The 13,813-nt window shown below is 32.7% G+C and overlaps 1 protein-coding gene across 6 annotated transcripts in view; it reads right to left on the reverse strand.

Moving 5' to 3' along the window:
- Positions 1-3,186: 3,186 nt before the first annotated feature.
- The window catches only part of LOC111696292 (kinesin-like protein unc-104), a 41,585-nt gene continuing 30,958 nt past the window's right edge, over positions 3,187-13,813 (reverse strand). For 5 of the 6 annotated variants that reach the window (XM_023465858.1, XM_023465856.1, XM_023465860.1 and 2 more), the window contains 10 exons: positions 11,185-11,404; positions 10,348-10,537; positions 9,627-9,970; positions 9,286-9,499; positions 8,879-9,084; positions 7,502-7,615; positions 6,683-7,036; positions 6,310-6,528; positions 5,538-5,678; positions 3,187-5,196 (listed from right to left, as the gene is read on the reverse strand). In XM_023465858.1, the coding sequence (XP_023321626.1) occupies positions 5,016-5,196; positions 5,538-5,678; positions 6,310-6,528; positions 6,683-7,036; positions 7,502-7,615; positions 8,879-9,084; positions 9,286-9,499; positions 9,627-9,970; positions 10,348-10,537; positions 11,185-11,404 (2,183 nt within the window). In that variant the 3' untranslated portion in view covers positions 3,187-5,015. The remainder of the gene's footprint in view (positions 5,197-5,537; positions 5,679-6,309; positions 6,529-6,682; positions 7,037-7,501; positions 7,616-8,878; positions 9,085-9,285; positions 9,500-9,626; positions 9,971-10,347; positions 10,538-11,184; positions 11,405-13,813) is intronic. The other variant, XM_023465859.1, reaches the window with a different exon arrangement.

The following is a 13,813-nucleotide window of genomic DNA, read 5'->3' on the forward strand; positions in this document are numbered from 1 at the left end:
AATTTGCAGACATCCCTCGTTAATTTGCCTGAAAAATAAAATTCCCCTACAAAATTCAACCCACTTGCAACTTAGAATTGTTTTCGTGGTTCCACCCAAATTTGAGGCAAATCGGTAAAAGTTTCGTTGTGATCAGGAATATAAACAGAGAAACAAGGTTATCACTCAATACATTTTATTTTTAATCCTTTGATTTGTGAATTTGAAAAAAAACTGTAAAAAGGACTAAACGTCATGTCTGGTTTCGCAACAAATATTTAGGTCTGATCAACAAACCAACCAACCATCAAAATTGCAAGTCAATGTATAGAAAGCTGATCCACTAGAAAAAGACCGGGGTTTCTCCTTTAACAGTAAAACGTTTAATAAATGACTTTAAAAAATTATATTTAATATCTTAAAATTATTTTCCTGACAATTTTATGAGTTATTTTTTTTTTATTTTCCTGTTTTTAATAATTTTTTATTGATGTTTTTCACTTTTTCGAGTTGTATTTTTCCGGCTGATTTTCTGTTTGTTTATCCTAGTTTGATACATTTTCCAGATTTTCCTTGAAATATTTTTTTTTAAAATTTCATTTTCTTTATTTTTTGTTGCATTTATTATCTCTTGATATTTTCACTAAATGATTAAGAATTATGCAATCATACTTCGTTCCAAAACCTTCATTTTTTTTCTTTTTTTATCAATTTATCTCAACATGACTTTCAGTGACCATTCCACACAGATATTTTGGACTGTTTCAGTGTAAATCAATTATATAACGCCTATAAAAAATAAACCAAATGAAAACATTTAACGCAGTTTGCTTATCTAATGATATCGTTTAGTTTAGAAATGTTTATGTCTACGACGAGAAAAACAAGTTTTTGAAATATTTGCAACTTGAAGGATATTTGATTTACTATTCTACAGTTCAAAAACAAACCGTATACTACATTTACAAGGATAGAATCATATATTTTTATCTGACAACAATTTATTTAAGTACCTAGAGGCTATTATTTTCTGAAACTACATGTCTCTACAAAACTAATAAGTATATAAAACCAAATTCTCCTTTGTGGATTTTTAAAAATAAATTGATTTTTAAAATTGGTCAAGAATTAAGGCACAATTCCTACTAATGAGGGAGTTTGGAATTAATAAAAATCATCTTTTTTGGTATGACTTCCATTATTTAAGGGCTTTTATGTACCAACACATTAAAACGCAAAGGAATTGCAACAAATCCCAATTTTCTAATACCTATATATCTACAACCTTATTATGTAAACCTTTGATATTTCAAACTTTGTCTGTTTGATATAACAGAAGTCATAGTTTGAAATATCTAAGGTCTACAACATTTGGTTGTTAAGATATAGGGTTTTAAAAATCAGAGTTTGTGGCAAAGACTTAATTCCTTTAGGCATTGTTCACAATGATGTTTCCAGCATTTTTTCGATCTCTGAAAGTTTACGGAAACCCTGTTTACACAAAATGCTTTTTTTGAGGCAAATTGTATTTTTCATTGCTAATTTACTAGCTAATTTACATCAGTTTTGGATGCTTTAATCACAAAAGTGAAATATACAACAAAAAATGTAACATGCTTTTGATTTTTGAGAATGCATTTATTTTTCTGTTCAGGCAAGAAATGGAAAAGATAAACGCAAATTAGGGAGATATTTTTTTTTGAATTGTTTACAGTTTTTCCTTCTTGGGTCAGTTATAGATTTTAGATTTTTAATCTAATGGGTATTTTAGGAGAACTTACAATAAAAAGATTTCCGCCACAAAACGTTTTCTGCCACAAAACGTTTCCTGCTACAAAGCTTGATGGAGGTTTAAATATTAAACATATTTACTTAGCAATTAATAGTTCACTTTTTTTCTAAAAAAAACCTATGATGATTTTCAAGCACTCTCAGGGGGTTTGTCGTTTCCTGTTTACGTTAAATCAATTATTCTCTTTATCTTTTCAAAGTAAATGTTATTTTAAATTGTTAATGTCATATTAATTTTATAAACATTATAAACACTCTATTTTCCTTTTAAACAAATTTTGCAGCATGAAATATTTTGTAGCAGTAAACATTTTGTAGAGGAAACTTTTGTAGCAGACACAATTTTGTAGATGACACTTTTTGTAGCAGAAAACATTTTGTAGAGGAAACGTTGTGTAGCAGGAAACATTTTGTAACAGGAAACGTTTTGTGAGAAGTCATTTTGTGGAGGAAATGTTTTGTGTCAGGAAACATTATGCATTATTTTTGTGAGAAACCTTTTGTAAGTCTTTTATTTGATTTCATCCCCTTCAAGTTAGAATTTTTTAGAGAAAAAGCGAGCGCATAGTTTAAATTGGAAATTCCGAACGAAAAAATTGATGATTAAAATTTTTTGAAAATTCTTTAAATGTTTCACATTTTACTATAACATCCTTAAGTGGTGTTTTTAAAGAAAATAAGTCAAAAAAAAAATTTCCCGCCAAAAATAAAATCTTTCATTAATTGTAAACAGGGTTTCAAAAAATTTTTAGAGATTTAAAAAATGCTTTAAACATCATCATCAACTTTTGAAAAACGCCTAAATTTTTTTCAATATATTTATTTTTCTACGCCTTTGAATAAGGAAATGCATGCCAAAATAAAGGATCTTCGATAACTCTGGAATTCTCCAATAGTAGGATTTGTGCCTTTATTCGTTACCAATTCTAAAAACCGATTTATTTCAAATATCCCATGAGGAGAATTTGGTTGATATGGCTCATTAGCTTTACGTAGGGCCATGCAGTTTCTAAAAAAATCATTACATACAAAGGCCGATTTTAAACAATTTGAGCTGCGGCTTAAATTTGAGACGAGGCTCAAATATAATTGGTTCTACTTAAAATTGTATTCAATGTTTCAAGATTTAAGCCTGCGCTCAATTGAAATCATTCATTCATTAAATTCGAACTCAACTTGACTATTTTCAATTTTATTCATTTTTTTTTCAAAATTCTTTAAAAAATTAATAAATCTTAGAATATTTTTTATTGTTTTATATTATAAAAAGAGAAATTGCCCCAGATAGAGCAACAATCAAAAGGTAAAATTGAATATGGGCAGAAGCTCCCTGGATTGCCTACACATTTACAAATTCTTTCAAAAGTTAATCATAAAATCATAAATTTTCTGTTTTCCTAAATATTTATTTTTGAATAAAGCCATATTATTTATTCGCATCCGTAAAATAAGTACATAATACGTTTAGATGCATGTAATAATATCACTATATTTGATGCGTCAATAGCCGTACATATGTACATTACGTACACACATTCAATATGCATGACATACATTTTCAACACAGCTGCTAGAGTTTAACAATTATAACATTTATTTGTACATTCTCACGCTGCAGATTTCATTTCTAGAAAATTACAACTTGGCAAATTTCTTTGTATTTATTAAATGTAAAAAAAGAGCAAAAAATCACCTATGTCGTATGTTTATAGTAGATAAAGGGGTAATTCGTCTAGTTTATATTTTAAGAAAACGATGTTAATGTATATTAGCCTATTAGGACACCCACCCCCTTTTATAGGTTTTATTTCTGCCCTGTTCTACTTGTTTATAGATATAGGAAATAACTCAGTTTTCGTTGTTACTGTGTTTACAGCAAGTAAATTTCTAGCAATTATAACTGCACCCATTTGCAAGGGTAACTGTTAGATTTTTGCTTTTTATCCGGGATCTTGACTTTTAGCTGGAAAAACTGGTTTAAGGTCAACTTAAACTTCGTTCTCAATTTCTCAAATCAACTAAAACGTCACTTAAGCTCGGCATGAGATTGCGTACATAAGGAAAACTCCGGTTTCCTACAACTAGATCTCTGCTGAAAATAATTGGTCTGGAGGTTATTCCTCTGCACGTGTTGAGAGAAGGTTGATAAGCGAGTATATATTTAATGAATGTAAACATAAATAACATTGTGTTTGTCATGTTAAAATTTGAAACTAGTTTGAAATTTGGAATTTTGTTGATATTTATTTGCAGTAAACATTTTTATATCATAAGTTTAGTGCGTTGATATGCAAAATCAATCACAAATACGCACTGAACATTCAAATAATCAATTTCATCCTCAAGAGATAAATAGCTTTTTTTCAAATACATACTGAAATACTTCCTAAGATTTATACGCGCTGAAAAATGTGTACTGCAAATGTGTACTTAAAATGTGTGATTAAAATAACTGAAAACAAGCATTTAACATTGAGATAAATCTTCATAATAAGTTTCTAACTGATTTAATTTTGTTGATTTCTTTTGTCAAAATTCAAAATCTGCATTAATGTCACCATGCTTGTGAAAAATTAACTGTTTGCACATTTACGACGTGAATTTTTGAGAATTTTTTCTAAATGTATGAAATAAAAGTTTACATTGAATACATATAAATTCTACACTATATTATATTAGGCATCTCATGAACATTTTTGGTAAAAATGTGAGAAAAAATTAAAGTAAATGCTGTTAAATCTGCTTATATCTAGACTTTTTGGTCCAAGTTGATTAGTTTATCCTCAGAGAGCAGATTAAATTTTCAAAAGTCATAACTTTTATGCTAAGCCTAAGCAATAACAAATTAAAATAAAATTAACAATTTCTAATTATAAATCTCCTAATAAGAAGGTTTTTATAAAAAAATCTGTGAAAAATCTAACAATTTTTTAAAGACTCCTAATCAAATTTTGTTTATTTTTTGTTAAAAAGCACGTGTGCTAACGGATCTATTATATGCCCTCTATCTGGTCTAAACTTTTACACATGTTTGAAATATTGACACATTTAGCCTTGACAAGGTTCAGTGGGAGGAGAAATTCTAAACTAAGTGTCAAAAATATTTCGTAGATGTTAAAACTAAAAGGTGGTACTGTGTCTTGGTTGAATTAAATCTCCGGGTTTCAGATATACCCGAAGAGAAGTTCGAACTATTCGTCCCATAATTTAGCTACTGTAGAGGACCAGGCAGAGGACATCCAACCTCAATCCTGCCCCGGAGGCTGAGTTCCATTGCTGTGTGCTAGTTGTTCCGCAGTGGGTCGACTCCGAGCTGTTTTTGACCTGATTTGACCGGCCAGGAGTGGGTTGATTGCGTACAGCCAATCATGGAGGTCACGCTGGGTCAGAGCTTGTATTAGGAAACCTCTATCTGAGGTCACAATGCTGAAACTTGTTCTCATTGATCTTGTATAAACCCTTGTTCTTATTGATCTTGTATTAACCCTTGTTTTCATTGATCTGATATAAACCCTTGTTCTCATTGATCTTATATAAACCCTTGTTCTCATAGATCTTGCATAAACCCTTGTTCTCATTGATCTTGTATAAACCCTTGTTCTCATTGATCTTGTATAAACCCTTGTTCTTATTGATCTTGCATAAACCCTTGTTCTCATTGATCTTTACACAAATTTTGGCCGAAAAACTAAATTTACAATTATGAATCCATCTATTTTCCACCCTCCTTTTTAGAATTAGATTTCAAAATCATTTCTTGTCTATACCTGAATGCATTAGGAACATTAGCAGCGGAATGGTGGGAACTAAACTCTGTTTTAGCAGTTGCAAGATTAATTAGAACTCGTTCACAAGGATCCCTCTCATCTCGGTACAAGAATACATACGGCCGCCGGACCACAACCCACCTAGGTGAAAAATAATGTTTAAAACCTAGTAATTTAAAAATTTCCCAGCATTGGATGGAAGTGTTATTCAGACAAGCATTCTATAAAACTTTAGTTTTTCTTAGTTCCTTCGCAACATTTTTTAAAAATGTGATTTCAAATTTTCAGCAGATGTTTTATCATAATTGACACGAAACAATAACATTTCGCAGATATTTTGGTCACTTCTATGACATAACAAAATATAAAGCTGTTTCAGGGAAATTATTTTTTCTAACTGGCCATACAAACTTCCTTGGACTGTGTGAGGTACTTTAAGAAAGTTATGCAAAATCCATTTTGTCGCTTCTACGTTTGTTAAATACAAACGGACAGTACAAAATAGTAATATAGAATATTAGATAATCGATATATCCCGGATAAAGTTTTCTGAAAAATATTTATGAAAACAAAATAGTAATATAGAATATTAGTTAATCCATAAATCCCGAATAAAGTGCAGTCTGAAAAATATTTATGAAAACAAAATTCTATCGATTTGCTTTGTTTTAACAGAATTGCCTCTGCAATTTGCCTCTCTTGTTACGTTATTTTTCTGACAAAAAAATATGTAAGAAACTGAAAAATACATTTTTTAGGATAAATATTTTACCTTCTCTTCCACGCTTTACATTTTTCCTCTAGTACGTTTAGATATCCTTTCCTAGCGATACAAGGAGATACACGGATCTCCTCTAGCTCAGGGATGTAACTAAAATGGGTGGTGGGGGAAGGAGGACTCGGAGATTTTATTGGAGAACTCCGTCCGAGAAGATTTGGAAGATTTTCTAGAATCAGAGACCGAGGACGAGTTGGTTCAGGAGATAATAAACTAAAACAAAATAAATGCTTTTTGGTTTATATACTGTCTACTGTCTACTGTCCACTGTCTACTGTCTACTGTCTACTGTCTATTGTCTACTGTCTACTGTCCACTGTCCACTGTCTACTGTCTACTGTCTACTGTCTACTATGATTTAACTTACTCATGTTGTGAACTATGAGCTAAGGTGTCTGCCAGGAGTTTATCAGGATCTCCTGTAGGAGTTTCCTCTGTAAGGAGATGAGCTCCTTTACTAGGATGAAACTGGATCAATTTAACAAACTTGGTTGCAAGTTCTCTTTCAGCATTGGTCATCTCCCAGGTCTGGTAATCCTGGCTTCCTTGGTTGGGACGGACCATTGCTCTTCCCTCTCCACTAGCTCGGGCAACTAGGTTCACGGCTTCTTTCTCCCGTTTATCCAGGTACTCCTTGGAGGCTGCAACAACCAAGGGTTTATCTATTCCTAGCTTTTCTCGTAGGATGAGAAAATGTCTCGTCTTCTCTGTTTCCGTCAATCTATGAACATAAAATAAGATAAGGTTTTAACGAACATTAATTAATCTTAAATGTGTACAATTAACTCCTAACATTTCTCAACATAATCCCTTCAAAATTAAATCTTTAGACTCCTAAAATTATTCTTGATTTTTGGTTTATGTTTGAGGCGGAAATTAGATAAAAGATGGAAAATGTGATTTTACGAGGAAAATATAAATTCAACATTTAATTAATGATCTTCAGAAATTATTCTAGTAAACACATAAACATTTTTGAATACAGATTTAAATTCTTAAGATCTGAATGATTTTGTTCAATAATGCCATTTTTATGAGCGGCTTTAATTTTTTCTCATTGATCTTGAATAAACCCTTGTTCTCATTGATCTTGAATAAACCCTTGTTCTCATTGATCTTGTATGAAGCTCCCTGGATTGCCTACACATTTACAAATTCATCATATTTATTGTGACACACCGCAAACCTGGTTAGTTTCTCTAGTTCCCATTGATGATCAAAGATCAAAGAATCTCCTCTAGGTCTCCAACCAACAAGGTTCTCTTCTCCTCTCACATACGTATTTGAAGTATCCAGAACCCTAGAAAATGTTCTAACATGCATTTTTTTTAGATATTTATGATTACTAGTTTAGTTCTAGAATTATAATCCACATACACGTAACTTTGATTTGAAATATTTCTGAGATTGGAATTAGATACAAAACTTGAATGTTATACAGAATTGGATTTAATGAAAGAGAGAGAAGTAGTTAAACCAGTTCAACCTTGTTCAACTGTCTTAAACTAGCAATAGAGACAATGTTAAACTATCCGTACCTGGTTCAACCACTTTCTCGAAACTCATTAATTAATACCTCAGAATTTCAAGCTTCAATCAAAGGCCTTAGTCTTTGCCAACTAATAAAGTGTACTAATCTCTATATCTTTGAAAAATGAGAGTGTAAACCTGGATTTTTCAAACTTAAGATTATTTGATCCAACAGAATTCATAGTTTGAAATATCTAAGGTCTACGATATTGGTTTCAGAAATGATGGGATTAGAAAATCAGATTTTGTGGCATGATTTCAGGATTTATCTCTAATTGGATTGATGAGATAGATAGATAGATGTTACTGCTGTTGCAATTTCTATTGGTTCTGAACCCTGATTGGAACAGATACTAACGAAAAGATGATTCAAGAGTGGTTTCATTAGTTTACCTCAGGGAGTAACGAATAGAAGGGAGATATAACTGACGCGGTTCGCCCTACCATATGATTAAACATGCTTTGCAGACGGTACTTTATTTGTATTTGAAATATTCAGAACAGGTTATTGTATACGCGGTAATTGTACATCAGACAAATATTTCTTATCAGAGCGCGATAAGAGAGTTACAGAGATCGATTAACACCTATAATATGCGATATTTTCCACAGCATGTTCTATTGTGTACAAGAACTGTATGTACACGACCAATCAGGAGACATCTGTATTCAGGGATATTTAAGGATCCTTTGCATAGGAAATACAAAATTTTTAAAAATAGACAATATTCATAAACGTTTTGTTTTATTTTTAAAATTGGAGTATTTCTTTAAAAGTTGTAAAACTTAACCCCTGAATGCAAAAAATGGCCGTGAGATGTCAGTCAAAAAACATTACATGGAACCGTAGCATGGCGTGCCTGGACACTATAGGCCTGCTCAGCCTATCCAGGTAGAGTGTATGAGCAGTCTGTGTAGTATGTGTTTCTTATTCAAATGGAGTACCGTCTGCAAAGAGTGTATAATCATATTCATGTGGTAGGGCGAACCGCGTCAGTTTTATCTTTCTTCTATTCATTACTCCGTGGTTTACCTTCTCTGTCTCCTCTGAAGTCCAGGACTGCCTTCTATCCCTCGTCTCATGATAAGTTCATAAACTCCTCTCAACCTGTTCGCCTCTGGGTTCCTGAAGGTTCCCTGGAACATATGTTTAAGTCTGGGACCTAATCTACCATCTCGCCCGTAGACTATCATTGCCAGATCCTTGGTCACTATAGCAGGCTGAGCACATCCGTCCAACTAGAATAGTATTTTATCTTTAACTAACAAGAGTAAAATAAAAACAAATTGTTACATCCTGGAATTGGCAAAAAAGGGGTTTTATTTTAGATTTTAGATAAAATAAATAAAATTTGACGTCATTATCCTTACTTTTTTTTTAGTTTTTTATTTATTCCATCTGACAGAGATAGATTATATCAAATGAAATCCAAACTATACCTCGAGATATGCTGAGATGGTAATATAGATAGTTTCTCCTGATGGAGTAACACGGTTCAGAAGAAGAGAGTTATGGAGAGAACTGTCCCAGGCTGCTTCAAACCTGAACATGGTTCGATCGTCTCCAGGTATCTCCAGCATCTCTCCTGGAAACAGACCCAGAGATAGGATAGATCCGTCCTCGTCGTCCTCCAGGTGACAGTCTGGACTAGATCTGATAGAAACGGTTCAAAAACAATTAATTTTAACCCTGACAGCTTAAGATTGAACCGTCAACATCAAGTTTTTAAAATTAGTCTTAAAAAGTTGTTAACATAAAAGTTAGATATCTTGAACGTTTCCTTATTCGTCCCACAACAAGTTCTCGAACCTCAGACCATTTAAGCACCTTGGCGCGTTCATGAACAATTGTCAACCTAATCCTTCTCTGGAGTCCATGGTGGAGATAGAACAGTCCTCGACAAGCTAGATCCTCACTATGATCCACCAGGACTGGAACATACTCCCCTGATGAAGCAAGCTCCAGGATCTCGAACCAGACAATAATATCATGCTTGGAGTGTATGAGGTTAGTGGCAGGGCAGCTGGACGCACTGAATTTACTGCTCCGGATAGGTTGGGAGATAGGGATAGCTGGAGGGAGGAGACGGCGGGGTGGAGGACGAGGACCTTCAACCAGGTTCATCTAAACATTCAGATTATTTTACGTTTTTGTAATCACAAACCTGCTTCTTAAACACATTTTAAGTTTAAATGTTACTGATGATTTTCATGGAGAAAACAAAGATTTCTTTATAGTTTTATTAAGACGAGGGTTTAAAGGTTGCAATTCGTGAATCGGAAATGAACCTCTTTGAAGGGTACCTTTAAATTACGTTCCTTTAGTTCGGATTATCACGTCCGACGGATTTACATTAAAGGGAAAAAACAAATATGTTGAAAATCTCATGTTTAATATGAAAAACACAAAAGTTATGTTAATTTAATTTTAAAAGTAAAAAAGTTTAAAAGTAAAAAGTTTTGTAAAAAAGTGATAGTTTTATATGGTGTACGTGTATATACCTTAGGTTGAACTGATGACTGATAATGACCATAAACCTCAAATATCATGGGTTGAGTTTTCATGTACTCAATAAAGGACCTGGAGACGGTTACGGTTATATTTTGTACGTGGTAGAAGTTCAAGGAGGAGCTTTTCCCAGTATTTTTCAAGGGTTCGGTGGAGAATGCTTCATCATGTCTGTTTACAAAACTAGGATAAAAATGTAATTAATATATATGTTGGTACTGTTCTACACTACTGTATACACACTTATTCTCAATGTACGTTTCTGATAAAAAACGTTACGCCTCAAAAATGTGTATCGTGTTAGGATAATGAATATAATATTAAGTTTTAATTTAATTTAAAAAAGGGTATTCAAAATAACATGAATTTAAGAAATTTTCAAAACTTTCTTTATAAAAATATGAAGACAATTCAAACTCGAAAAAAAAAGTTTTAATAAAATTGTTCATAATAACATCTTACGCGTACGCGTGATTCCAAGTGACCTTTCATTCAAAGATGGCAATCCCCGATTAACAATGCTTTGTCTGATCAATCATCATTTAGATATTAAAGTTAAAATTTTTGAAAACAGATTTTTTTCAATTGTTGATTCGCTAAAAAAGTGACTTGCGCATTTCTACAGCAGGAAAACTTTATAAGAATTATCAAAATCAAAACACCTTTAAACCTAGAAAATCTCGTAAATATCTAGCACATTATTGATCTGATAAAGGTTTTAAAGGTACAGTTGTGAATCCGGTATTCAAGGTCACTTGAAATTTAGGTTACAGTCCCTTTAAGAAAAATTACCATAAAAATGTGGGAGTGCCTCTGTATCGCTTACTTACTTGAACTGAGTGAATATATCAGTATAATCTGAAGATATCCCGTAAGCCTGGAGCACTGTAACCCTGAGCGTGAAATCCTCTCCTATCCTGAGATGCTCCGGTAAATCCTCGAAAGTCTCCTTCTTCTCATCATTGTCGCTGTGCCTAGTATCCACCTCCTTCTCCGTATCCGGTTCTGTAACAGTGTGTCCTATACATCCGGAGCAGAGAACTCGAACCTCTGAATATATTTACAACATCTAGAACATGCACTATACATCCACCATCCACCATTTTAAGGAAGCACGCAGAAAAGTCGCGTATAGTCGACAGTGTGAGTAATAGTAAAGGATGTCCCAAGAAACTTTATATAGGTATGGTTGATTTGGAGTTTTCTGGGATGTCCTGTATATTCATACTGAACATGCCATGCTTGGGTTTGACATGCTACACTGTACACAGAAATGCTACAAAGTACTTGATTTGTTGTTTAATGCTTAATAAGATTTACAAAGTTTAAAACTTATAGCAATCTTTGTTTACAGTGATACCACTGACTAACTATACTCTACTTTTCAGGATTGCAACCATCAAATAGAAACAGCAGAATTTTACAGGGTTAACAAGAAAACTGGATTTTTCGAGGATTTTACAGAGATATATGTTAGGAGCTTGGAACTTTAGAATGGTGGATATCAGGATTAATTATTAATCCTCTGTTTTTGCTAATCTCGTGACTAACATAATCTGGAGATAAAATATTTAGATCAACAAATTGGATTCTATGAACGCCAGATTGGTTCGCTTTCTTGACTGGAATTTCTCACCCATTTATTTATTAATACATTAGTTAAAATTGGTTAAAAAGGAATCTCAAACGTATTATTAAATATTTTTCTTCACCGATTAATTTACAAAATGGCCGACAACAAATTCTTTATTTGTTAGAAATTGCGGATTTCTCTCATGGGATAGAATTTATTTTCAAGGCTGTCATTGGTCAATACAATTCACGAACTTTACTCCTGCACTCTCATTGGAGAAAATAATGCACGGATATTCAAAAAGAGAGAAAAAGAGTGGATTAAGGACTAAAATTAAAAGTTTCCACAGTGGATATTCGGATTAAGTAGTTGGGATTAAAGGTTATCTATTCTAAAGTTCCCAGTTAGGGTTACATGGATATTTACAATATTTTCCAGTGATAATCCAAGGACATTAGGAGTATTTTTCGAGGATTTTCAAGGCAAAATTATTTGACATAGAATATTCAATTATTTTCATTGCTCAATTAATAGATAATAAATTCGCGCTAGGTTCCTGGGTTGTATTAGAACCCGACCCAAGCATTTTTAGGATTACGTCATATTTTTGTTAGTTACATTTGCATAAAACTGTGGAATAGGAATACGACTGTTAGACTCAAGTTAATAATTTAGATAACGAACATTAAACATAAAACCGGTTTCAATTGAGCGCCGGCTTAATTATCTTGAAACTATGAATACAATTTTAAGTGACACCAACCATATTTGAGCGGCGGCTTAAATTTAAGCCGCCGCTCAAATTCTTTAAATTCGGCCTCTGCTCGGTTTGACAGCTTTGGCGTTTACTGTAATCAAACAGACAAGCAAAGATAGATAACAATTGGACAATATTGATTTTACTTAACGATTTGAAATCTGAACAAAAAATTTTTTAATCTCTGGTAATTTTGCAAACAAAGAGGGAGGGGAAATAAGCCCTTTTAATAGGTGAAACGTTTCTTTTTAAAATTAGGTTTACAAATAAATTCCCAATATATCTAAATGAGAGGACACATGTCATTCTCAACATTTCAAGAGTTTATAATTTTTATGGAAACACACTACAGCTTAATGAGAAAAATCTCCCTGAAAACTTCAAACTTGATAAGTTACAAACTATAATGAAAAACATATGTAAAAACTGACATGTTGATAAGATAAATTATGTTTAAATTCATTAAATATATTATTTTAAGCAGGGATTTTAAATTTTATTCATTACTTTTTACGGCAATTTGAAGAGTTGATATTTGTTTCCATTTGCAATAATGGATTACAATACACATGTTCAATGCATCTTTATACTCCTCAAAACTTGCAAGATTATCAAGATGTTTTCATGCAGAATAATGAACGGAAAAGAATTTACAATGTTTTTTTTTCGAATTAAATAATTCCTAAAACTAGAAAAATATAAAATATGTCCGAATTCATGCAGAGAAAATTATTTAATTAATTTTAGAACAAAACCAATCAACACAATACGATTAGTCAATAAAAAAGAGGCATTAATTTACATGTTTTAAAGGTTGGAGAAGGGAGGGGGCTAGGTTGCTCAGTTGGAAAAGAGAGGGGGCTAGATGGCAAGGCTGGAGATGAGAGTGGGTTAGATTGCAAGGTTGGAGAAGGGCAGTGGCTAGGTTGCAAGGTTGGAGAAGGGAGGTGGCTAGGTTGCAAGGTTGGAGAAGGGAGGGGACTAGGTTTATACAAGGTTGGAGAAGGGAGGCTCTATTAATGAATGAAGGAAGGAGGATGGATACTCTATTAATGAATGAAGGAAGGAGGATGGATACTCTATTAATGAATGAAGGAAGGAGGATGGATACTCTATTAATGAATGAAGG

Source organism: Eurytemora carolleeae, unplaced genomic scaffold (assembly GCF_000591075.1).
Source record: "Eurytemora carolleeae unplaced genomic scaffold, Eaff_2.0 scaffold229, whole genome shotgun sequence".
NCBI lineage: Eukaryota > Metazoa > Arthropoda > Copepoda > Calanoida > Temoridae > Eurytemora > Eurytemora carolleeae.